Source organism: Eptatretus burgeri, chromosome 4 (assembly GCF_056783735.1).
Source record: "Eptatretus burgeri isolate ZD-2024b chromosome 4, Ebu_testis_v1, whole genome shotgun sequence".
NCBI lineage: Eukaryota > Metazoa > Chordata > Myxini > Myxiniformes > Myxinidae > Eptatretus > Eptatretus burgeri.
Window position 1 is genome coordinate 66450430 of NC_140964.1, and position 24793 is coordinate 66475222.

The 24793-nt window shown below is 39.6% G+C and overlaps 1 protein-coding gene and 1 long non-coding RNA gene across 3 annotated transcripts in view; one reads left to right on the forward strand and one right to left on the reverse strand.

Annotated features, from left to right (window-relative positions):
• The window catches only part of LOC147028257 (phosphatidylinositol transfer protein beta isoform-like), a 54844-nt gene that overhangs the window by 23450 nt on the left and 6601 nt on the right, over nucleotides 1-24793 (reverse strand). Inside the window, exons 2-5 of one of the 2 annotated variants that reach the window (XM_085878508.1) lie at nucleotides 22607-22637; nucleotides 22125-22273; nucleotides 19577-19668; nucleotides 12775-12782 (exon numbers count right to left, since the gene is read on the reverse strand). In XM_085878508.1, coding sequence (XP_085734634.1) covers nucleotides 12775-12782; nucleotides 19577-19668; nucleotides 22125-22273; nucleotides 22607-22637 — 280 coding nt within the window. Of the gene's footprint in view, nucleotides 1-12774; nucleotides 12783-19576; nucleotides 19669-22124; nucleotides 22274-22606; nucleotides 22638-24793 lie in introns of those variants that run through there. The other variant, XM_085878509.1, reaches the window with a different exon arrangement.
• LOC147028258 (uncharacterized) lies at nucleotides 767-23939 on the forward strand. Its single transcript, XR_015057497.1, has 2 exons — nucleotides 767-1227; nucleotides 23431-23939. It is a non-coding gene; the product is annotated as an uncharacterized LOC147028258 (long non-coding RNA).

The window sequence follows — 24793 nt, forward strand, 5'->3', positions numbered from 1 at the left end:
GGAGCAGTTTGTTATGACTGGGGAAGGTGGGTACAGAGAACAAGGTTATTGTGGACGCAAGACATGGAAGCAAACAGAATTGATGCATCTAGCTTTCTCACGAGCGTAGTCGGTTGTGGTGCCATTTGAAGTGAGGGATCGGATGGACAGGGGAGAGCATACTCCACAGATGGACTTAATAAGGTGTCCCTAGGTTTTACAGGGAGAGAGATAAATTTTCAGCCAATTTCCTGAAAGGCATTTCAGAAAGAAAAAAAAAAAGTTTGTTGTGGATGTATAGGATGGGTAGAATGTTACTTTCTGTTTCAGCCACGAGGAGTATAAATGAACATAACCTCAATACGAGTGATCTAGAACGACAGCCCACAGAATATCAAAGCAAAAGAATAATATGCACACGGAATCAATTGTAATGAATTAGATTCCTTCGCTTTACCAACAAAATACTGAAGAATTTTTCCCCCCCCCCTCATCCAGTGATGTTGCAATTGGGAAAGTGCCCTTAAAATTAGTAACAGCTAACATTTTCCTTCTGATGACTTCAATACAGTAATGTATTTGGTCTTCTGTTTGTATCATATCCTGATGCTGTGTGTAGTGTGCTTCTTCGTTGACAGACCTCTGGTAGCTTATACCTGTTGTTGCATTTGAACCTGGGGAGTAATTGCTGAAATCTATTGATCTGGGTTCTTCCCGACATCCTTGTTTTGTTCCATTCACACTTTTTACTTTTCCATATTTCTCTATATTCATTCCAACTCTTGCTTTTCCTTTTATTTTATCTCCTTCACTCTATATTTGTCTTTCTTTATCTATCAATCGAGGAGAAGTGAATTTTTGCAGAAATTTTTCTTTAAGGCTCACTTGGCTGTGCCGGCATTGGTTTGAGGGTTGAGGAGTTGCAGCTGAAACCCAAATCCGATCCAGGTTTCTCCTGATGACTCCATCAACATTTAATGTTCAATGGCTGCACCCACGACCTCATGTGCACGTTGGCTAATTCTCCAGACATGACTACCTTGCTTTCATCGATTAAAAGAAAGACAAGGTGACAAAATTCTTGCAGGAAAATATACAACATTCTCACCTAGGATTATGTCCTCTTATTCTCCAAGAGGATCGAGATAAAAACGATAATTTAATTTTTTCTTGCACTGCAGGACTCTTCCATGAACCTTGGACACCACAGGCAGAGAACTGATACATTGGTTGATACATTTTCTAAAGGTCAGTTTGATACATTTGAAGTCGTTAAACAACAAAAAATAAAAAATATATTTCAAGATTTTTTTTTGAAATGATATTTTAGAGCCAACCATTTCCCATTTCAAAAAAGCACATTTTCCACTTTCAAAAAAGGCTAAATTCTGCTTTGTGTCATATCTGAGCCCCCAGGCTCTTTTCAAATGGGGCATGGCTAAGTATACCTCACCCAACTGAGTTTGTCCGCCACTCTTCCTCGGCGATGCCTCTGGGCAGTGTATTTTGTTATTAGTACCATGTCCGAATTAGTTTTCGGTTTCAAGTCACAAAATCTGTGAATTCCATCCATTTTCCACAATCATGCAAAATCATTGCCTCCAAAATTTAAACCATGAAAAAGTCATGACCATTTCCATTTTTTTCATTTTCCATGCCTTTTCAAGACTGAGAAAAATTGCAAAAATTCATGGATATATGAATAAATATGCAATATAAACTTTAAAGGACGGTCTGGTTCATGTGTTTAAATCTTGAGCTATCGACACCGATTTTGTGAAATAAAGGTCTTAGTACACACAAGACTCCATTTGGGTTGTGGAGGTTGCAGAATTGGCGGACATGAATCGGACCTTACATTGCATGAATATAGATCATTGTTTCGATTGTGCGTGTGTATATATATACATATATATATATATATATATATATATATATATATATATATATATATATATATATATGTATATATATATATATATATATATATATATATATGTATATATATATATATGTATATATATATATATATATATATATGTATGTATATATATATATATATATATATATATATATATATATATATATATATATATATATATATATATATATATATATATATATATATATATATATATATATATATATATATATATATATATATATATATATATATATATATATATATGTATATATATATATATATATGTATATATATATATATATATATATATATATGTATATGTATGTATATATATATATATATATATATATATATGTATATATATATATATATATATACATATACATTGTTACGGAAATGGCCCTTAGTAGGCTACTAAATATAGGATTCGCTCAGATCCCCCATTAAATGCATGTTTAGCTAGGCTGTTCGGTAAAATGGATGTGACATGTGTGTCGGGGGGTGTCGGATGCATGTTTATTGTTCGTACAGTGGTGGTGTGCCGAGAGCTTCTTCTTCCTCCCCTCTCCGGACGAGGGGAGTGACCCGGAGAGGGAGGTGGAGCTGGGGGGAGGAGGTTGTCGGCTTCGTAAAGGGGGAGGAGCCAGTGGCTTGCAAGCGAGTGAACGAAAAAGAAACTGTGGTGAAACTGTGAGCGCCGTGGTGGAGCCGATCGGCTGTACATGGGACAGCTGTGTCTGTTTTTCGTGAGGAACGAGCCGAAATAAAGGCAGGGAAGGCAACAGAGAAACGACGAGTGTCGAGTCACGACCTGCTGGATGAGCAGGGGCTTCGAGGCGAGCGAGAAAAGGAAAAGCAGTGGTGAATCGGCCGGGAGAGAAAACTGAACCTGAGGGTCAAGTCTGCCATCGGCCGAGAAAAAAGTGGAACTGAGAAACGACTGGTGGGAGTCGTGATCTGCTGTGTAGGAGACGGCTGTGTCTGTGATCTGCTTTGTGAAGGAGGCAGGAGAAACGACTAGAGCAGGGGTTCCCAACCTTTTTTTACTGGGGTACCATTTCACATGTTCGTGGTCCCATCGGGTACCACTGTACAAAAATTAATCTAAAATAGTGTTTATTTGCGATACAGATACGACAATGGGGAGTTAAACAATACTAACAATTCACAACTATGACATTGAGCAATCTGATCTGAACAAAAGAATGATACAGTAAGTATCTATTTGATTGTGTAAATCACTAGAGGCTGCCTGCACGTCGAGTGGGCGATCGACTTTCATGAGGTCCTCGATACGTTTGTCGATCCGCCTGCCGGAGCCCAAACACCTCAATTTGGCCTTGTCTGGTGAACAGGCCAGGCCTGGATTTGTATGCTGGACCTTGTGAAAAGCCAGCTGGAGCATACCACCGTGGATCTTTCGCTCTGGTGCAGTTGACCTCGCGGGGTCTGAACGCACGAGAGTGCGTGCGTGAGGTCTGCGACAAAAGGGCGAGCGCCATTTTGCCACGCGGCGTGTTCGAGCTGGGGGCTCGAATCCGTGGTCATCGGCTTGTTACGAGCGACATTCGTGCTTTTGACACTTTCCTCTCGTCCATGAAACATCATCAAGTACTCTGTCTTGTCTGCATGCTGTCTGTCTTGTCTGCATGTTGTTTAAGGCATATCTCGGTAGGGACCCCCTCAAAACCTGTAATCCGTAGTTCCCTAGTTAAGAACGGAGTAAAGATTGTTAATAAAAACATTGTCGTGAATATTTTGCTTGTGTTGTGTTCCTCGATGTTCCCCAATAAATCTGGTTGGTTCGTATGAAGTTGCCGCTATGGATCAATTTGTGTCGCGTCGAGGAACGATCCGTTTGATTGGCATACAAAACCAAAATGATTACAGACTGGCAGAAAATGCTCGGCATCTGACAAAACCAGTTTGTAACCAGGTTATATTTCGCCAACTGGTAAGGTCCAGGATTACGTTGGTATCGCGATTGAAGACGTGTAGCCCGAGGCCTGTGCCAAGCCAGCCAGCGTTATAAACCCCAGAGACAGCCGGAGTGGGTTGAGAATCCCTCCGTCGCTGATTCCTTAACAATATATATATATATATATATATATATATATATATATATATATATATATATATATATATACATATATACATATGTATATATATATAGTCATGTGCCACTTAACGACGGGGTTACGTTCTGAGAAACGCGTTGTTAAGCGACGTCATTGTGCGAACATCTCTTTTTTTTCTTTTTTTTTTGAACATTGTACTCACACAAACCTACACACCTAGGCTATATGGTATAGCCCATTGCTCCTCGGATACAAACCTGTACAGCATGTTACTGTACTGAATACTGTCGGCAATTGTAACACACATCCAAGAGAGACGGAAGACAAGTTTGTTTTACCTTTGTGCAGTTCATGACGGCCATCGGTGTTGTTAGCAGCAGCTTACAATCTCCTCTCACATCGATTATAATCACATCGATTATATAATTATAGAAAGGTGAAAAATTAGTGTTTGGATTTTATAAATACGTAATCATTGCATCGATGTTATAATTTACAAATGAAGAAACGAGCACCTGTCAATTGTGATATATATTTTCAGAACAGTGCAATTGTTTAAACAACATAAAAATCTTCACTGAAAACAAATGTCTTTTATTGTCGACTAAGAACAACGATTTATTCGCGGAATTCTTCAATTCAAAGGTAATTTACTTGCGAGAAGATAAACGTGCAAACATTGGTTCAGTTTGAAAGCCGATTTCCTTGAATCCTGATTTAGCACGATCATGATTTTTTCGCGATGACATTTTATGGACCTCAACGATCGCATTACAATGGGGCCACACTGTCATTTATTATCATTATGAGGTATTATGTACTGCACAGTGTACATAATTGTATGTGCTATTTTTTATACGAGGCAACATCACTGGCGATAGGAATTTTTCAGTTACATTTTTTTTTTCAGAGCTGGCAGAGCGTCGTATATGCGATCCGTCTTTGCGATCCGTCGTTGCCCAGAACGTCGTAAAACGGCGCATGACTGTACATACATACATACATACATACATACATACATACATACATACATACATACATACATACATACATATATATATATATATATATATATATATATATATATATATATCCTGGTGTTGGCGCAGTGGTTGGGGCAGCGGCTTGGGATCCAAAAGGTCCTGAGTTCAAGCCCCGTTGGGCCAATGAATTAATACACCAGGGAGTTGACTCAGCTTGTCATCCTTCTGAGGTCGGCGAAATGAGTACCAGTGTACTCGGCCGGTGTATACCCCGGTTAAAATAGGTGTACCATATCCCTGTGTCGTAAGAGGCGACCAGGGTTGCGCCAGGAATGGCATCCGGCGTAAAACATGTGCCAACTCACTATGCGGATCATTCGCTGTGGCGACCCCTAAAGGGAGCAGCCAAAAGAAGAAGATATATATATATATATATATATATATATATATATATATATATATATATATATATATATATACACATACACACACACACACACACACACACACACACACACACACACACACACACACACACACACACACACACACACACACACACACACACACACACACACACACACGTAATGTGGGCTAATAAATGTACTGCATTCTGCAGACTACAAATTATCATCGTATCGTACTATAACGTGCCAGAGACAGATTTGGTCAAATTGTGCTTTATGCGATAAATTTATTTTCAATGTATGGTTTTTTAAATGGAGGTGGTGCACATTGAGGAAAAAAACAAAACAATTGAATTTGTTTGAAAATAAAACTTTTTTGCCACCTGACATCAATTAATATTCCAGTGCTGTATTGTTTTTATTTTTATTTTTCAAGAATTGCCACCATAGTTATCATGCAAAGTAGACGTATATCTTCTTCTTCTTCTTCTTCTTTCGGCTGCTCCCGTGAGGGGTCGCCACAGCGGATCAACCGTATGATCCGCATAGTGATTTGGCACATGTTTTACACCGGATGCCCTTCCTGACGCAACCCTGGTCGCCTCTTACGACACAGGGATATGGTACACCTATTTTAACCGGGGTATACACCGGCCCAGTACACTGGTACTCATTTCGCCGACCTCGGAAGGATGACATTCTGAGTCAACCCCCTGGTGTATTAATTCAGTGGCCCAACGGGGCTTGAACTCAGGACCTTTTGCATCCCAAGCCGCTGCCCGAACCACTGCGCCAACACCAGGCTGCAAAGTAGACGTATATAGCAACTTGAATGTGTCCCTCAAATGAAAGACCACCTTGAGCTTGGTACTCACTGAAGTTTCTCAAGATAGGATCCATTGTAATCATGTTATTAAGCAGGAGTAATCTCAAATATTAATGACACACGTTTTGCATTTTGTGTAGGGTGGGTGGTTGTGGGGGCAAAATAAACACTTTGTTGAAGATACACTTCAAGCTTCTCATGAAGTGCATCATAAAATGACTTCATAAAAAAAATTTTTTAAATGCTAAAGCAATCAAATACCTTAACTAGAACATCACTCAGTAGAGCGCATACCTCCATCAGGCTGAACAGTTTACGTTTTGTATCCAGTATCCCTCTGATAGACCGGATTGGCATCCAGACCCGAACTGAAATCTAATCGTTTGTTCTAGTCACCAAACCAACTCATCAACCTTGTTTTGTCATATCTCGTCCACAACTTTTTGAAATATAATTTTACAATATATATATATATATATATATATATATATATATATATATACATACAGATTTATATATCGTATTGTATTTTAAATGCAGATCCTCACCAAATTTGAGGAAATTCTTCCTCATCACACACCCAACCTCTTCACCAAGTTTTGTCCGAATCTGTCCACAACTTTTTGAGATATCGTGCAATATTTAATTTTTAGCTCCATATCTCAATGGTGAAGAATGACTAAAAATTCTAGTAGCCGGATCCGTATCTTCACCAAAATCTAAACGATTTGGCCTTATCACACACAACCTGTCCACCAAATTTCATCCAAATCTGTCCACAACTTTTTGAACTATCCTGCTCACAGACAAACAAGAAAGATGTCAAGCATAGCACAATACTTGCAAAAACCAAATAGACAATAGTTGCCATGGAAACAGCAATTTGGTAAATTTGACTTATCAAGCGTTTTACATGATGGAATGTTGTGCATAACAAATTTGGTTGATACATTTTCTAATTGCCACCTAATAAGTGATTTACATGTTTTGGATGGCATTGACCTTAACCTCCGACAAATTTTGACCTGATTTTATAAACATACAATATAATACACGTATGCCTGGTGTTGGCAAAGTGGTTAGGGCAGCGGCTTGGGATCCAAAAGGTCCTGAGTTCAAGCCCCGTTGGGCCACTGAATTAATACACCAGGGGGTTGACTCAGCCTGTCATCCTTCCGAAGTCGGCGAAATGAGTACCAGTATACTGGGCCGGTGTATACCCCGGTTAAAATAGGTGTACCATATCCCTGTGTCGTAAGAGGCGACCAGGGTTGCGTCAGGAAGGGCATCCGGCGTAAAACATGTGCCAAATCACTATGCGGATCATACGGATGATCCGCTGTGGCGACCCCTAACGGGAGCAGCCGAAGGAAGAAGAAGAAGACAATATAGTACACGTACAAACAAGCTGTGTAAGTTTCAATTTGATATCTGGAAAAAAAACTCCTGAGGTTTGGCAATAATAAAATCACAATGATATCCCATTTGATCATATATCATTTGAAACAGATCAATAATAGTGGGGTGAAATTATTGTCATAAACACAGTTTTGGCTTTGCCACGTGGAGCTTTTCTCTGCCACGAACCAACCTGGAAAAAATAAAAGTCTACATTAATGATATTTTGCACCCCCATATCTTAGTACTGAGGTGGTTTACCATTGGGGAGCCCTTTAAAAAGGACTGATGACCCTCAGGTGTCATAAGATGACCCTTATTGCAGAAGGTCCTCAGACAGAAGGTCTAACAGAGTCTAGGGGGTCTTTGTGGACCAAGGGTTCGAATGGGGACTACAGGGTCTGAGATTATAAATATTCAAAAGCATCTTAACAAGTCTTAGGGTAATAAACAATCTTAATGGTCTTAATGGGTGTAAAGGTTTCAAGGATATAAAGGGTCTTAAAAGGTCCAAAGGGTATAAAACGTTTTAAATGGTCAAAAAGGTCATAAAGCTCAAAATGGTCCAAACGACTAAAAGGCATGTTCCAATAGTTTGTAATTAATAGATGTAGTCACAGTCCAACTCACATTTAAACAGTACATACTCACATGGGTCAACCAAGACCACCTCAACGAGGTTCACTGGCCACCCGTGATTTTCAGTTTTACATCCAATATATATATATATATATATATATATATATATATATATATATATATATATATATATATATATATATATATATATATATATATATATATATATATATCAATGGAAAAAATTGAGACCACTGCAAAATTATCAGTTTTTCTGGTTTTACTATTTATAGGTATGTGTTTGAGTAAAATGAACATTTTTGTTTTATTCCATAAACTACTGATAACATTTCTCCCAAATTCCGAATAAAAATATTGTCATTCAGAGCATTTATTTGCAGAAAATGACAACTGGTCAAAATAACAACAAAGATTCAGTGTTTTCAGACGTTAAATAATACAAACAAAACAAGTTCATATTCATTTTTAAACAACACAATACTAATGTTTTAACTTGGGAAGAGTTCAGAAATCAATATTTTGTGGAATAACCCTGATTTTCAATCACAGCTTTCATGCGTCTTGGCATGCTCTCCACCAGTCTTTCACGTTGCTGTTGGGTGACTTTATGCCACTCCTAACGCAAAAATTCAAGCAGCTCGGCTTTGTTTGATGGCTTGTGACCATCCATCTTCCTCTTGATTACATTCCAGAGGTTTTCAATGGGGTTCAGGTCTGGAGATTGGGCTGGCCATGACAGGGTCTTGATCTGATGGTCCTCCATCCACACCTTGATTGACCTGGCTGTGTGGCATGGAGCATTGTCCTGCTGGAAAAACAATCCTCAGAGTTGGGGAACATTGTCAGAGTAGAAGGAAGCAAGTGTTTTTCCAGGACAACCTTGTACGTGGCTTGATTCATGAGTCCTTCACAAAGACAAATCTGCCCGATTCCAGCCTTGCTGAAGCACCCCCAGATCATCACCGATCCTCCACCAAATTTCACAGTGGGTGCGAGACACTGTGGCTTGTAGGCCTCTCCAGGTCTCCGTCTAACCATTAGATGACCAGGTGTTGGGCAAAGCTGAAAATTGGACTCATCAGAGAAGATGACCTGACTCCAGTCCTCTACGGTCCAATCCTTATGGTCTTTTGCAAACCTCAGCCTGGCTCTTCTTTGCTTCTCATTGATGAAGGGCTTTTTTCTTGCTTTGCACGACTTCAGCCCTGCCCCTAGGAGCCTGTTTCAAAAAGTCCTTGCCGTGCACTTCACCCCAGCTGCCGTTTGCCATTCTTTTTCTACGTCACTTGATGTCATCCTACGGTTGTTGAGTGACATTCGAATGAGTTGGCGGTCATCCCGGTCAGTGGAAAGTCGTTTTCGCCCTCTGCCAGTCTGTCGCTTTGTTGTCCCCAATGTCTGCTGCTTGACCTTGTTCTTATGAACCGCCATCTTTGAAATTTTAAGGATGGAAGCAACGTGACACTCACTGTATCCCTCTGCCAGTAAAGCCAGAATTGAACCCTTCTTTTCCTCACTCAAAACTTTTCTTTTCAACTCTTTTGGCATGGTCAATAGTTATTTCTTTATTCCAATTACTTTTGAGGTACTACTAGCACTGTTTATGCCATCCAGCTGGTCCTATTGCAAGAGGATAGTGATGACCACAGCAGTGGTTTTTAAACTTTTCCATGTTAAATAAGATTTGGTTCAGGTTATCACCTAATCAGTACCTCACTAAGTAGAATGAGGTGTGCCTGTGTTGGAATACAACAGACACTGGAATGGAATGGCTGCCATACATGTAGAGATTCTGATTAAAAAAATTTTTGGAGTGGTCTCTTTAATTTTTTTCCAGAGCTGTATGTGTGTGTATATATATATATATATACATATATATATATACACATATATATATATATACACATATATATATACACATATATATATATATACACATATATATATATACATATATATATATACACATATATATATACATATATATATATACACATATATATATACATATATATATACACATATATATACATATATATATATATACACATATATATACATATATATATATATACACATATATATACATATATATATATACACATATATATACATATACATATATATATATACACATATACATACATATATATATACATATATATATATATATACATATACATATACATATACATATATATATATATATATATATATATATATATATATATATATATATATGAGTGACAAGAGCAAAAATCTGCACCCCTTTCGAATTTTTCACATTTTTTGCCTCGTTTCCAAATAAATTGCATTCAATCAGACTTTTTCTACCTTTATGAACACATTGTAACCCACAACTTCCAAGTGAAAAACAAATTCTACAAATTCCAAAAAATTTATTAAAAACACAAAACTAGACTATCTTGGTTCAATAAGTGTCCACCCCCCTGAGTAAATACTTGGTGGAAGCACCTTCAACAGCAATTACAGCTCTGAGTCTGTTGGGAGAGGTCTCTACCAACCTTGCACACTTTGATTCGGCAATATTTGCCCATTCTTCTGGACAAAACTGTTCAGGGTTCAGTGAAGTTGCATGGGGAGCAATGATGGTCAGCAATCTTCAAGCCATGCCACAGATTTGATTGGATTTAGGTTGGGGCTCTGACTGGGCCACTCAAGGACATTATATCTGTTCCATAGCCACTTCAGTGTAGCTTTTGGTTGTTGTCATACTGAAAAGTGAACTTCGGTCCCAATTTCAGCTTTCTCTCAGATGGCAGCAGGTTTTCCTCCAGGATTTTTCTCCATCCATTTTCCCTTCCATCCTAATGGGTGTCCTAATCCCTGCTGATGAGAAACATCCCCGTAACATGATGCTGCCTTCACCATGCTTCACAGTCGGGATGGTTTTCTTTAGGTGATGTGCTTTGTTGGATTTGCACCAAACATAACATTTTGCTTTTCAGCCAAAAAGTTCCATCAGACCACAAAACTTACCACATGGCTTCAGAATCTCCAGTGTTTTTTTTTTTGCATACCTCAAACGGGACTCAAAGTGGGCTTGTTTTTTTGAGTAATGGCTTCCTTCTTGCCACCCCACCATACAGGCCAGACTTGTGGTGTGCTTGGGAAATTGTCACATGCACACAGTGACCAGTCTTTGCCATAAAGGCATGTAACTCTTTCAAAGTTGCCATTGGCCTCTTGGTGGCCTCTCTGATCAGTCTCCTCTGAAGTCATCCAGTTTGAAGGGTCGGCCTGATCTAGGCAGGGTCTTGGTTCCACACGCCTTACACTTCTTAATGATTGTCTTGACTGTGCTCAAAGGGATATTCAAGACCTTTGAAATATTTTTATACCCATCCCCTGATCTGTGCCTTTCCACAACTTTATCCCAGAGGTATTTTGAAAGCTCCTTAGTACTCATGGTTGAGTCTTTGCTGTGAAATGCATTACCCAGAAGAGGAAACCAACAGGAACAGCTGATTTTATTCTGAAATAATCAGAATCACTGCAATTTAACACAGGTGGAGGCCAATTAACTTGGTGTGTGATTTTGAAGGTGATTGGTTAGACCTGAGCTAATTTACAATTGCTATTATAAGGGGGGTGAACACTTATCCAACCAAGATATTCTAGTTTTTTATTTTTATTAATTTTCTGAACTTTGTAGAACTTGTTTTTCCACTTGGAAGTTGTGAGTTACGATGTATAAATAAAGGTTGAAAAAGTCTGATTTAATGCAATTTAATTCCAAGGAATAAGGCAATAAAAGGTGAAAATGTTAAAAGGGGGTGTAGACTTTCTATAGGCACTGTATATTTTACTATCAAGTGAATCGGTTGAAAATTGATGATTTATGGGACCTTGATATTTGACCTATTGACTTCAAAAACAATGTTTCCAGCTTGCCACTACCTCTAACAGGTGGTGAAGTTTCGTGAAGACGGGAGTAAAAATGTGACCTGTAAGCGATTGACCTACAAACGGACAGACAGACAGACAGATCAACAGAATAACAGACCAGAACAACCAATATACTTATGAATCTTCAATTTCACAAGAAACAAAGACAGACAGGGGTGAAAACAACCTCCGTCCACCTTTGGTGGCAGAGGTAATGACAGCAATTGTACTCGACACCACACCTCTCAGCATTTGTCCTTAAGATCCATACAAGCAACACCAAACATTGTCCTTATAAAAAGTGCTTTATCATAAGATTTAAAAGAAAGAAAGAAAAAAAAAACATGAAACTTCGAACACAGGCATGGGTCTGATTGCAACCCTTGTTTAGTCATGATTACAAAAATGCAATAACGGTTTGCAGATCTCAGATCAACTCCAATTCATCAAAGCGAACTACCTTAAAAGTGAACATTGTGAGTTGTTTCATCAGCCGTTGTATTGGATTATATCTGAATCACTTTCACGATCTCAAAATCTGGCTTGTTCATTCCCAACAGAAGCAGATTCTGCAGGATTCCTCAATAAGATTTAACACAAACATCGAGAAAACCAAAATGTGTTTAAAGGTTATTATTTGTGCCCATGTGTGAGCAGCAGCTGCACGTACCGTAATCACTGTTCTCCATGACAACGATGAAACATGTGGGATGAGAAGAAAAAGAAAAGCAATGAACGCTTATGGTGAGCTGTAAGACATTGGTTCAAAATAGCTTATGTAATGGTATAAAATGACTAATATCAGCAGAACCATTGAAGACAATAATCTGATTTGCCAGCATAAAAGTGGGCCCCAAAGGACGGCTCATCACAGCTGAGAAATTTCCCACTTTGTTCCAAATTATCTTCGACGTTTGAACAATAAGGAAATAATGTTATTGCAACAAAATGTGTACTTAATTCAAGATGCAACCCAAAAATGTAAATCAACAGCACAAAAATGTTTTTCTTATTATTACTATTTTTTTTAAAAAGGAAAAAAAATAAACTTGAAGAAAAATAAAATAAAAAAAAGATAACCTTATGACCTCAATAATCAATCCCAAATTGATGCAAGCCAATGGCTCAAATTTTGTCCACATCACATCATGCATAAACAGACCACCTCCCGATCTCAATTGTATGACCAAAAGGCCAGAAACATGATTATAATCACATACAACATGGATAGTGCAGAGGTAGCGGCATTAGCTTAGAGCTGCCTCGTCTGGGTTCGATTCCGACCAGACTATAAACCGTAAGACTGCCTCTTTGCAGGTGTTCTTGCAACACAAAGTGCACTATCCACAGGATAGAAGTTAACCGATCTTTGTCAATGCAATTTATTTGGATTTTGCATGACTGACTCACAAACTCGTTCCATCTGCTAGCTTGATCATCGTTGGTGGACATTAAAGACCCTACGGCGGTGTTCTTTGTGAAGAGTAGGAATGTTATCACCGAAACCCTGAACAAATTACTAATTTGACCAAAATCAGCATCAGCCAAACAGCAGGCCTGTCTATCCGATTTGTGAAAGACTTTGGCCAAGCTTCCCCCTCATCCACAAATCCAGGGCCTCAGTACCACCGAAACGGCCTCATGTCAAGTAAGAGAGTTTCCATTACCTTGCTAGCAGTGTCCAGGGCACAACATTTTGAATTTGGCCAGAATCCCAGTGATAACTCATTTATTGCATCAAAAATTTCAGTGGAATCTAACTTCCACCAGCTATTGCGAAGCAGTCAAATCCCCAGCTTAATGTCCCAATTGATGGTTGCAACACTTATTGTTGCCAAAATTTTGCCAACATTTATTGTTGCAACACCATGACTGCAAAGTAATTCAATGTTTTTCAGACATTCAAAGTTGGGATGGCCGTAGAGTTTGATGTATCGGCATCTAAAAGACAGCATTTTAAAATATTTGACATCGACAACTGAATGTTTTGCTCCAAGTTGTTCACAGCAAAGTCTCCCAGAGTTTCACCGGATCTGACAAAATCCAATCAGTGTTCACTGCCTGCTCTGAACGACAGCATTAAGTTGGGAAGGAAATTTTGGAGAAGCAATTGGAAATTCTGAATGGCTAAATTTTTTTCCAGTACCATCAAAACTGCAGGGGGGTAATTCATTGGTGAAACACCAGTGCAGTCATCTTCAGAGCATTCCAGTCACCCCTTTTGGGATGAGCACTCCTGGAATAATGAAGATGACTGAGGGGGGGGGGGAATCTTCGCCTTGTTTCAGAATGTCTCTGTCTGGAAACAACAATCTGAAATGATATAGTACTGCACTCAAAACTATACTCGACTGTTTCTGGACTTCAGACCAGACTTTGGTGGGTTAAACTGGCTTTATGAGTGCTCAACCATCCCACTTCTCTCAGAGCATATTTCTGGTGTGGGCAGTAATTATATTTGTCTGAAGGCCTTCGAGCTTCTGCATAGCCGGATGACATAGCTCACTCTCAGGGCAGTTTTGGATGCTGTGTTCATAATAATCTTCCCATTTCTTTTTGGGATGCCTAAGGAGGCAAGTCATTTGCTGAAAGATGTATTGTAGAATCCTCTATTTCTACTGGAAAGTAGTTTATAGACCATCCTCAATGTTCACAATCGGCTAGGCCTCGTGTGAATTGATGCTCGGCAGCTTTAAGGCATCTCAGTTTCCTTTGTTGTCTTGTACACTGCTGCTTTTTGTTAGCCTTCCGTGTTGTTACTGGTTTCACACCAAATCTGTCCACAAGACTTTTGCAAACATGATTTTCCAAGTTTTCGAGTTGCTCATCAGAGCTGCTTCCTATTTCTAATGGCAGTTCATCATGTAATTGTTTAACAGTTTGCCAAATTTTATCTTCTGATGACCGAGGTAGATTAATATATCCCTCAACATCGAGATCTCTGCAACTGCGGTGCGCTTCTTCTTTAATCATTCTTTGGTGGTGGAAGCTGTTGCCCGTCAATTTAGAAGCACTGTGGGGTTTATCCTGGCCTCCTGCCTCTTGGGGTGGGCATGTCGACTTGCTCAACTTACATCTGCCTGTGATGCACCCATTCCACACTTAGATTTTCTCTGATGTAACGACATTTTTAAAGCCTGTTTTTCCACATATTGGACCAGTAGCATCGGATGTTGCCAAATTACTCCTCCGTCTGTTGTTCGGTTCCAGAGGTCGTTACCGTAAAGTCAGTCCATTTAGTCCAATCATCTGCCCCCAGGGGTATGATCCCTTTTAGGACTTCAAGCAATTGATTTAGTAGATCTATAGGCGGACAACCTGTCACAAGATCACCGGGCTATTTCTCTGACACCAGTGGTCTTTCCCAGCCGTCAACTGTCTTTTCAGCAGTCAAGTGGTACTCTTCACCACCAGCCAACCAGTCCACATATACCAGTTCATCACATCTTAAACTAATTTCATGGCAAAAGCATCAGGGCCTTAATGAAATCCCAGGCACAAGGGGTGACAGGGCTGGTGCATGCTTCACCAGATCTCAAAAGACCACCTCCACTTTTTACTAGAAAAGGAACTGTTTCTTGTGCGGATCACTGTGTAGTGCCAAGAAGACAAACGCATAGTCAATGGTACAATCTGTCATCGGTAGTAAGGTGAATGGCAGTGACATGCATACGAAGGTTGTTGAAGCAGCTAAAAATTGTAGTGACCAAGAGATGTTGACCAGGCTCAGCGATATTCCGAAGGGAGGCCTTGGTGCGATTGAAGCTCACCATCATCGGTCTAAAAAATACTTTTTAAAGTATATAGGTGAACACCTCACACTGACACAAAACAAAGAATCACAAGTGTACAGTTTGGTGAAAGGGGCAGTAAAGCAGCTGATTGAGGAGTTCAAACCGTCCATTTTAGATGCCAATGAGTTTTTCTTGCTCAACGCTCAAATGATGGTTTCAAAAATTGATAACAAAGAGAGGGGTGGAGAATCCTGAAAGCTATCAGACGAAGAGATTCAAGAGACGGCTTTCCAATGAATGGCCAGAGTCACCGTTTATTCCCCAACTAGGAATGACGGACCTTGTTTGCTCGGGTACAATTTCTGTTGGAAAGGCCTTGAGCAAAGCTCATGAACTGATCCAGCTGATGAACGAAGTAGTGGATAATGATGATAGATGCCGAAGGGAAAAAACAAGCTCAAATGAGCTAAGATCCTCATCCTCTTAATGATGACTTCATAAAAACGAATATGACATCATTGTGATGCATCAGGTTTGCGATAAATTATCTGCGCTAATGCCAGGGTTGATTCCCGCAAACAAAATCCAAACAGCTTGCCTAGTTTCGGAGATAATGGTAGAGGCGATTTCCATTTGCGGCGATATTATGACGTCAACTTTTTTTCTAGGAAGAATTTCCAAAATCGGAGATGGTTACTGCCTGCGCGTGGGCTTTCTGCATATGCAGGGCAAGTTTCACCAAGATCCGATGAAAACTCTGGGTTGTGAAACAAAAAAATGTCAAAAAATAGGAGTGACGTCATAAAAATTGATATGACGTCATAGTGATGCATCATATGTGCGGTAATTCATCTCTGCTAATGCCCTGTTCGATTCCCGCAAACAGAATTCAAAAAAGGTTGCCTAGTTTCGGAGATAATTTTTTTGGCGATTTCCATTAGCGGAGATATTTTGACATCACAACTTTTTTCTCGGAGGAATTTTCAAAATCGGAGATGGTTACTGTGTCTGTGCAGGGTATTTTTACATATATATATATATATATATATATATATATATATATATATATATATATATATATATATATATATATATATATGCCAAGTTTCAGGAAGTTTCGATGAAAACTGTAGGCTGTGAAACAATAAAGTCCACAAGAACAACAACGTGAGTAAGACTTAGAGATCCTCCACGAGGATCTAAAAAAACATCGATGATGTCATGGAGAACACCATGGTTCACTAAGCAGTGGACATTTTGCAAAGAAGACCATCACAGATGCAGAAGCTAGACGGCAAATACCATGTCTGTACAGAAATGTCTCCATATAAACTGGGGGATTGGATTGATCCTCTGTTATACAAAACAGTTCACTGGCTCAACCAGATGTATTCAAGATAGATTCCAACCTCTGGCAAGCCAATATTGCATGTGACAATCACATAGGCAACTTTAGTCAAGTCCCCGAAGCACCTTGATCAAGCTGTGTACCTCCATCCTCAATTTGTAAGCAGAAAGTTTGACGCAATGTACACAATGAGCTATTGCATTTCATATAATGAACTTTGGTGCATCCTTACGTCGGCAGCAGTGCACGTCAACTCAGCATCAGACTATATACATATATATATAAATCACCAAAGATCATTTGCAGAGATGCAGGTGACCATCTCATATTTGCTGCAGCTGACAAATGGGACCACAACGAATGAACCATTTATGGAGAGAGAGGGAGAGAGGGAGAGAGGGAGAGAGGGAGAGAGGGAGAGAGGGAGAGAGGGAGAGAGGGAGAGAGGGAGAGAGGGAGAGAGGGAGAGAGGGAGAGAGGGAGAGAGGGAGAGAGGGAGAGAGGGAGAGAGGGAGAGAGGGAGAGAGGGAGAGAGGGAGAGAGGGAGAGAGGGAGAGAGGGAGAGAGGGAGAGAGGGAGAGAGGGAGAGAGGGAGAGAGAGAGAGAGAGAACCACTCATGCCATGACCAGTATTCTTGGGCAGAGTGAGAGCGACCAAGAGAAGCAATGGCCACGGATTCCAAAGATGCCCAGGCGAACCTTGACTCTGTATTTTGTACAGGGTAATCATATTATGGTATGACACCAACAAGATCCTTTTCTTCAATACTTTAGAGCTGTTTTACAAACAGTTTAGATGATAAATATTTCATTTGTATTCTGCTCCCATATTTTTGCAGGTGGTGATCTGTCAAGGATTCGACCATAAAAGAAACCCCGATTTAGGCATGAACCACAATTTCAACCACCCATGTCATCCAATGAGATACAGGAATTAAAATACAACATTGATAGGAAAAAAAAAAACAATACTGACTGCTGAAACCGTTTACAACATTGCAAGATCTGGCTTGCTACAAAACCGAGGACAGAGTCGGGTCCCCTCTTGGGGTCCTTTCCATACTGCTCTCAATGTCTGTCCCCCTGACTCACTGTCAAACATATCATTCAATCCTATCATCATGGCAATGCCAAAACACCACCACATCATCCTCAACATTGAAACGACTCAAAGAATCAATGAATGCTCTTGGTTGCCCGCCAGACTCCTGTGGTTCTAAATGCACGTGCCTTAAAAACGCAAAGCCTTGTATGGCGCATGGAACTGTGAAGGACTGTGCCCAGATGACAACAGGAAGAATCTCCGATATGTGGAAATCCTCTGACACATGCTGCACTATATGACAGTGAAGCAGACAATGTGCAGTTTGAGAGTTACCTTGAGAAACGAGTTCCAATTGGCCCACCATATTGACAATGACATCAATATTTATCTAACAGTTTTGCAAATACTTTTGTTGCATTTCCTTGGCCCAGAAAACTTTGGTGAGACACCAAAATCATCTAACTACATTCTATATTAAGTGATCAAGATGACGAGTCAAGATGTCAGCAATCTTGGAAAATTTCCCTCACTTTTCGGCTTGTCATCACTGCTTTTTGGTCTCAATAAATCAAAGATCAATTCTAGCTATGTGAAGAAATGTTATTATTCCAGCCCCGATTGGTCAAAAACTAAGGCCTAATCAGAAACTGATCAGACGGACATGAACCAATTGCTTAAACCTGCTTTTCGCTTCACATGCACAGGGTAATTCATTTTACTATGCCATTTACCAAATGCCAACCCAATGCCAACCCAACTAACAAAAAGTTATGGATCCTTGTGAGCAATACTGCATTATGCAATTATGTTACAACTTGAATTTTAAAATATCCATAACAAAAATAAATGGAGAACACAACATCTATGACCAAACTCAACTCAACTGCATTCCAACAACAATCCGGTGCTGCTGGAAATGTCTGGGAGTTCTGCTTCATGGCTGTTTTAGATATTAACCGAGTCAGCCATCGTATGTGTACATATTAGTTGCTTATCAAAAACAAATAAACAAACAAAAACACAAGCATGTTGAGCCATGCAGCCTAAAAGGTTCAACAAGCCAAAATATATACTGTATTTGTCAGGACTTGAAATACCATTTGCTATCAACAGAATTACTCATATAAAATAAATAAATAAATAAAGGGTATATATGTATATAACCGGATTTACTGTAACCTTTACATGACAGCAATTTGGGTGTGGTGGGACAAATCGCCTTTGGCATTTTGAGAATGTTTAACCTGCATGACTACCAAGACCACCATGATGTCTTTAAAGGATGATGTGGATCAAAGAGCATGATGATAAAAATGGCAAAATCCTTTGTAGTGAACTTGCTTACCAGTCTTGCAGTATGGATAAGCATTCCATGCTTCCTCTTGGAAGGTAAGTGCTGATTCAGGGGCAACCAGTCGAACAAACCCTGGAACCTTGCTGTGATGAGAATAATGAAAGATTGAGGAAGAAAAGGAACATGGTCGTCTCAATGAATCAATAGGTCTTGAAACGACAACAATCTCTCGATTTATGAACGCCATGTGTTCCTGAAAAGTAGTCCATGGATCGGGAGTGATTTTCCCAAAGCTAAAATGGTCTAATGTGGGGCGCGGGGGGGGGGGGGGTGATGACTCCCATCATCCCAATATTAATGGAGAATACAATAATAATAATATTAAACACGATAATAATAATAATTTACAAAAAGAAAAATAAGTGATAATAACAAGTGTGATGTATGTATGTATGTATGTATGTATGTATGTATGTGTATATGTATGTATGTATGTATGTATGTATATATATATATATATATACAGTATGTATATATATATATATATATATATATATATATATATATATATATATATATATATATATATATATATATATATATATATATATATATATATATATATATATATATATATATATGTGCCTGGTGTTGGCGCAGTGGTTTGGGCAGCGGCTTGGGATCCAAAAGGTCCTGAGTTCAAGCCCCGTTGGGCCACTGAATTAATACACCAGGGGGTTGACTCAGCCTGTCATCCTTCCGAGGTCGGCGAAATGAGTACCAGTGTACTGGGCCGGTGTATACCCCGGTTAAAATAGGTGTACCATTTCCCTGTGTTGTAAGAGGCGACCAGGGTTGCGTCAGGAAGGGCATCCGGCGTAAAACATGTGCCAAATCACGATGCGGATCATACGGATGATCCGCTGTGGCGACCCCGAACGGGAGCAGCCGAAAGAAGAAGATATATATATATATATATATATATATAATGAAATTGGAAATTATCCATAACAAATACAATTGTAACGCCACGTCTCTCTCGCCCGCCTCTCTCCCCCCTCCTCTGTCCCCCTCCCCTTTCTCTTGCCCCCCCTCTTACCCTTCTCTCTCTCCCCCTTTCACCCCCCTCCTCTCTCCCTCCCCTCTCTTGCCACCCACCCTCACCCCCTCCTCTGTCCCACCCTCCTCTGTCCCCCTCCTCTCTTGCCCCCCTCACCCCCTCTCTCGCCCTCTCTCTCCCCTCCTCTCTGTAAGTGTATTCGCAAATGTCTACCAAGCACAACGATTAATTCCAACCTCGGGAAAAAACAGCTTTCAAACCCTTGGGAAATAGCTGTTTCCCTCGGGAAAATTCAAACCTTGGGATTAATTAATAATTTGAATAATAATCAAACCTTGGGAGTTTGGCACATACCCAGGTATGGCACATACCCAGAGAAAGGCACATACCCAGGTCCCCAGTGTAGATTGTGACGTCATACCAAACGAAGAAGAATTGTGACGTCAATCCTTCAAAAAATAAATAAATAAACAAATATCAATTGTGACGTCATATCACCGTGTCCTGTCATTGGTTCACAGATACATGGCCGTAACGTGGAAACCGCTCGTCCGATCAATATCAAACCATGAAAAGGCACATCCGCGGGTCCCCGGCAATATTCCTGGCAAGTTTCAATCCGATCGGACCGGTGGTCGTCCGGTTATTAATAATTTGGGAAAAAATTGGCATGATAAGGTGAGAAGGTGAAACGACACCTTCAGCTGCCATATATACACCTTTTCAACACTGAAAAAGCAGTAAAATGGCCGTAACTTCGGAACCGCTCACCCAATCAATATCAAACCTCGAAAAGGCACATCCGCGGGTCCCCGGCAATATTCATGGCAAGTTTCAATGAGATCGGACTGGCGGTCGTCGAGAAATGGCGGTCGCAGACAAACAGACAGACAGACACAGAGATTGGTGGAATTATGGATAGATTTATCATAACCACCGTTGTATTTGCAAGGCCAAAATCACATGAAATATCCGTAACGCAGGCACCAGCATGATTTCCTTGGAATCTTTCTCATTTCCTACCAATACCATTTTCATACCTTTCTTTCCACGAGTATCACTTCCTTGAGCATTTATCTTGCTTTTCGGAGCCATAGTTATGGATTAATAATGCATAAGAACGAAAAAATAGAGTAAATAAAATACACTTTAACACTGTACTTCAGGACAAATGTGACGGCATAGGAGAGAGCAAGGGAAGCGATGCTCTGATGCTATCGTCCCAGATGCAAAATGAGTGGTGCTGTGGCATTTTGTAGCAAGATGAGTGTTTATTTTAAATTCCATGATCAAAATTTTTGAGCAAAGGTTCATCAGGTTATGTTTTGATTTCCTCGTTTCAAACAGAGTTGACTAAAGCTGAACAAAAGTTCATAATGTCGAGTTTTCAGGTCATAAATCAAATTTTTGGTGTCAAAATCTTTAGTATGTGAGATTGAGTGTTTGTAAATCGGGAGATTAATGTACTGCACAAACACTCGTGTACCGATGATGAGGCATAACTGTATTCCAACACAACCTGGACACCATCACACAGACCTCTGAATATGGTACATTTTTTGGGTGTATTGGCCAGACCCCCCAATGCCGTCTTCATACGATTCATTCTTAAGAACCTCGATCCCATCTCCTCCACCAGTCTCGTTCTTACTGGCTTCAGCCACTGAGAAGAGCTGACCCACTTGATACTGCATTTGAATTTGGGAAAGGAATAGGAAGAAGAAACAATAACAGCAACCCTTTCATTTCATTTATTTTTTTACTCGCAAAACTTCAAGATTTTTCTTTGATGACTGTTGAAATAAAAATACAGCTCTAAAATTAATTGTCTCTGCATTGCTTGGAGGAAGGTACATGATTAAATGTACCCACAGCCCTCATTTTCTTCACATCTTGGAATTTCGTACCATCAGCAATCCTAACTCACTTTGTCTGGTAACTCCAAACATGTGAAAGAATGCAGGAAATGCATAAAGGAAAAATTCCATAGTCAGCAAGACTGGGTGCGGCAAAACACGTACCTCTTCCACACTGCATGGCAGCACAACACGACTGGGGTTTTCGGTGGGGGAATAGATGGAAACGAAAAGGAATGATTAAGCAGTAATCATAAACTTCAATATCACACAAGGTAGGTGGAGTTTCACATGCAAATCTGTCGATGCATCACTACTACAAATGAAGAGGGAAATAGTGGCTCAGAAAAAAATAAAACCCTGACAACTGTTCCTTGTTAGCTATGTTCCCACAACTTGTATTCTGGAGTGAAGGCTCATAAAAAAAAGAACAGAACATGACCTTGCAGTTAGCCTGAGGGTTTAACCACTCCAATAAAATACAGAATAACAAAGAATCATAAGCTCCACTTGGTCACAAAACAAATGGAAGCTATCCCTGTAAAAGATAAAAATTTAAGTAAAAGGTTTACTGGTTTGGCATTTAATTACAGCAATAATCATGACATGCAGTTTCTGCACTGTTGGTCTCGAGAACATTTCTTCCGCTTTTATTTCCAGAAGGTCGAGTAGAGACAAACAGTAGAATAAAAATTTGAGAATGGCAACTAAAATGTGTGTGTGTGTGTGTGTGTTATTGTGATATATGTATATATATATATATATATATATATATATATATATATATATATATATATATATATATATATATATATATATATATATATATCACAATAACACACACACACACACCAAAAGTTTGGATTACTTCAATGATTTTCAAACTTAAGGATAAATTCATCAAAATACCCATGACAACAGCTATATGTGCTTATTTCACAGTTCTGTAAGGTTCGTTTAGTTTAGTTCCTCTTGTTCTCTGTTTCCAGGTAATCCCATGTGGACTTGATGGGACTCAGGTCGAGATTCTGGGGTGGCCATTGTGGAAAAAAAATATGATTTCATGTATTCTCAATTATAATTGTTGCTGGTACTTTATATATTTAATTTTTGTGCTATAGTCGAATTGGCTGTCAGTGAGGTTTCCCTTTACCCAAGAGTCTTTTGACATACATATTGATAAAAGGAATGTCTTACTATGAAACAGGCTGACCTGGTTGATAACACTGCAACTTTTGCCATGATTGTGTCATTCTCTCCCTCCTACCTAAAGTGGACATGCATTGCAGCACTAAGTTATTTTTCCTAATGCTTATCAGCTAATCCTGCAGTCGACTTGCCAAATGTCTCACCTCCCATTCTTTGGAATGTTAAATTGTATACAAGAAGAATTGCTCTGGGCTTTTGTTTCAGTGAAGTCCATTTGAATGTTTCAGTGAATCATTCAATGTTCTTCCTCCGTATATACAAAATTAAAGATTCTCCTTTGGTATGCTGATCCAACTTGTGGAAATCGAGTTATTTTCCACCAAACCATTCTAACACTTCGAACACACCAGCTGCAGCCGAGTTCTCCAAATACTGCTTTACCATCTTTTCCTACTTTAGTGTTTTGGATCATTATCTTGGTGGAAAATGAATCCTCTTCCAATTTAACGATTGCCATTAGGAACTGCATGGTGCTGCAGTATCTGCTTGTACTTCAAAATTGGTAGCATTCCATCAATTTTAATGGCAACAAAAGTGGCAAAATAATTTGAACACAGGGAGCACTGTGATTGGCGAGGAGTTGGACCAATCCACACAGCAGAATCGCCCCTAACAGAACTTAAGGCAGTTACCACTACACCACTTTTAATGCCTCTAAGGAAGAGAACAATCTTGTTATCGAAATATCAGCCTTTAATGAATAATTTATTACTAGCCGAAACCCCGTCACAGACGGATTCCGTTCCATGAGCCCAATATGACAACCAGTGGCGGCTCTTGTAAGAGCCGAATCCCAGTCGGTGTACTCCATGGCCTTACCTAATGAGGCCCACAAAACGTCCTTGTACACGACATTTTTACACTACTCCTTGTGAAGAAGTCCCCCGATTTGTGCACGTGTCTACTTTGATGTCTACGTGTCTACTTTGACGTACACCATGTCAAAACTTCTCAGGTCACAGTACCGAGAAAAAACATGACACGACCGCAAGGAGGAGCACAAAATTGGTCCTTCAGTATTAATACATAGACTAGCCAAAACCCCGTCACAGACAGATTCCGTTCATTCAACCACCCTCACCAGCTCACCCACACTCTAGGGACATGGACTGGACAGGGCGTGCTTTCCCCTCCTACTCATCC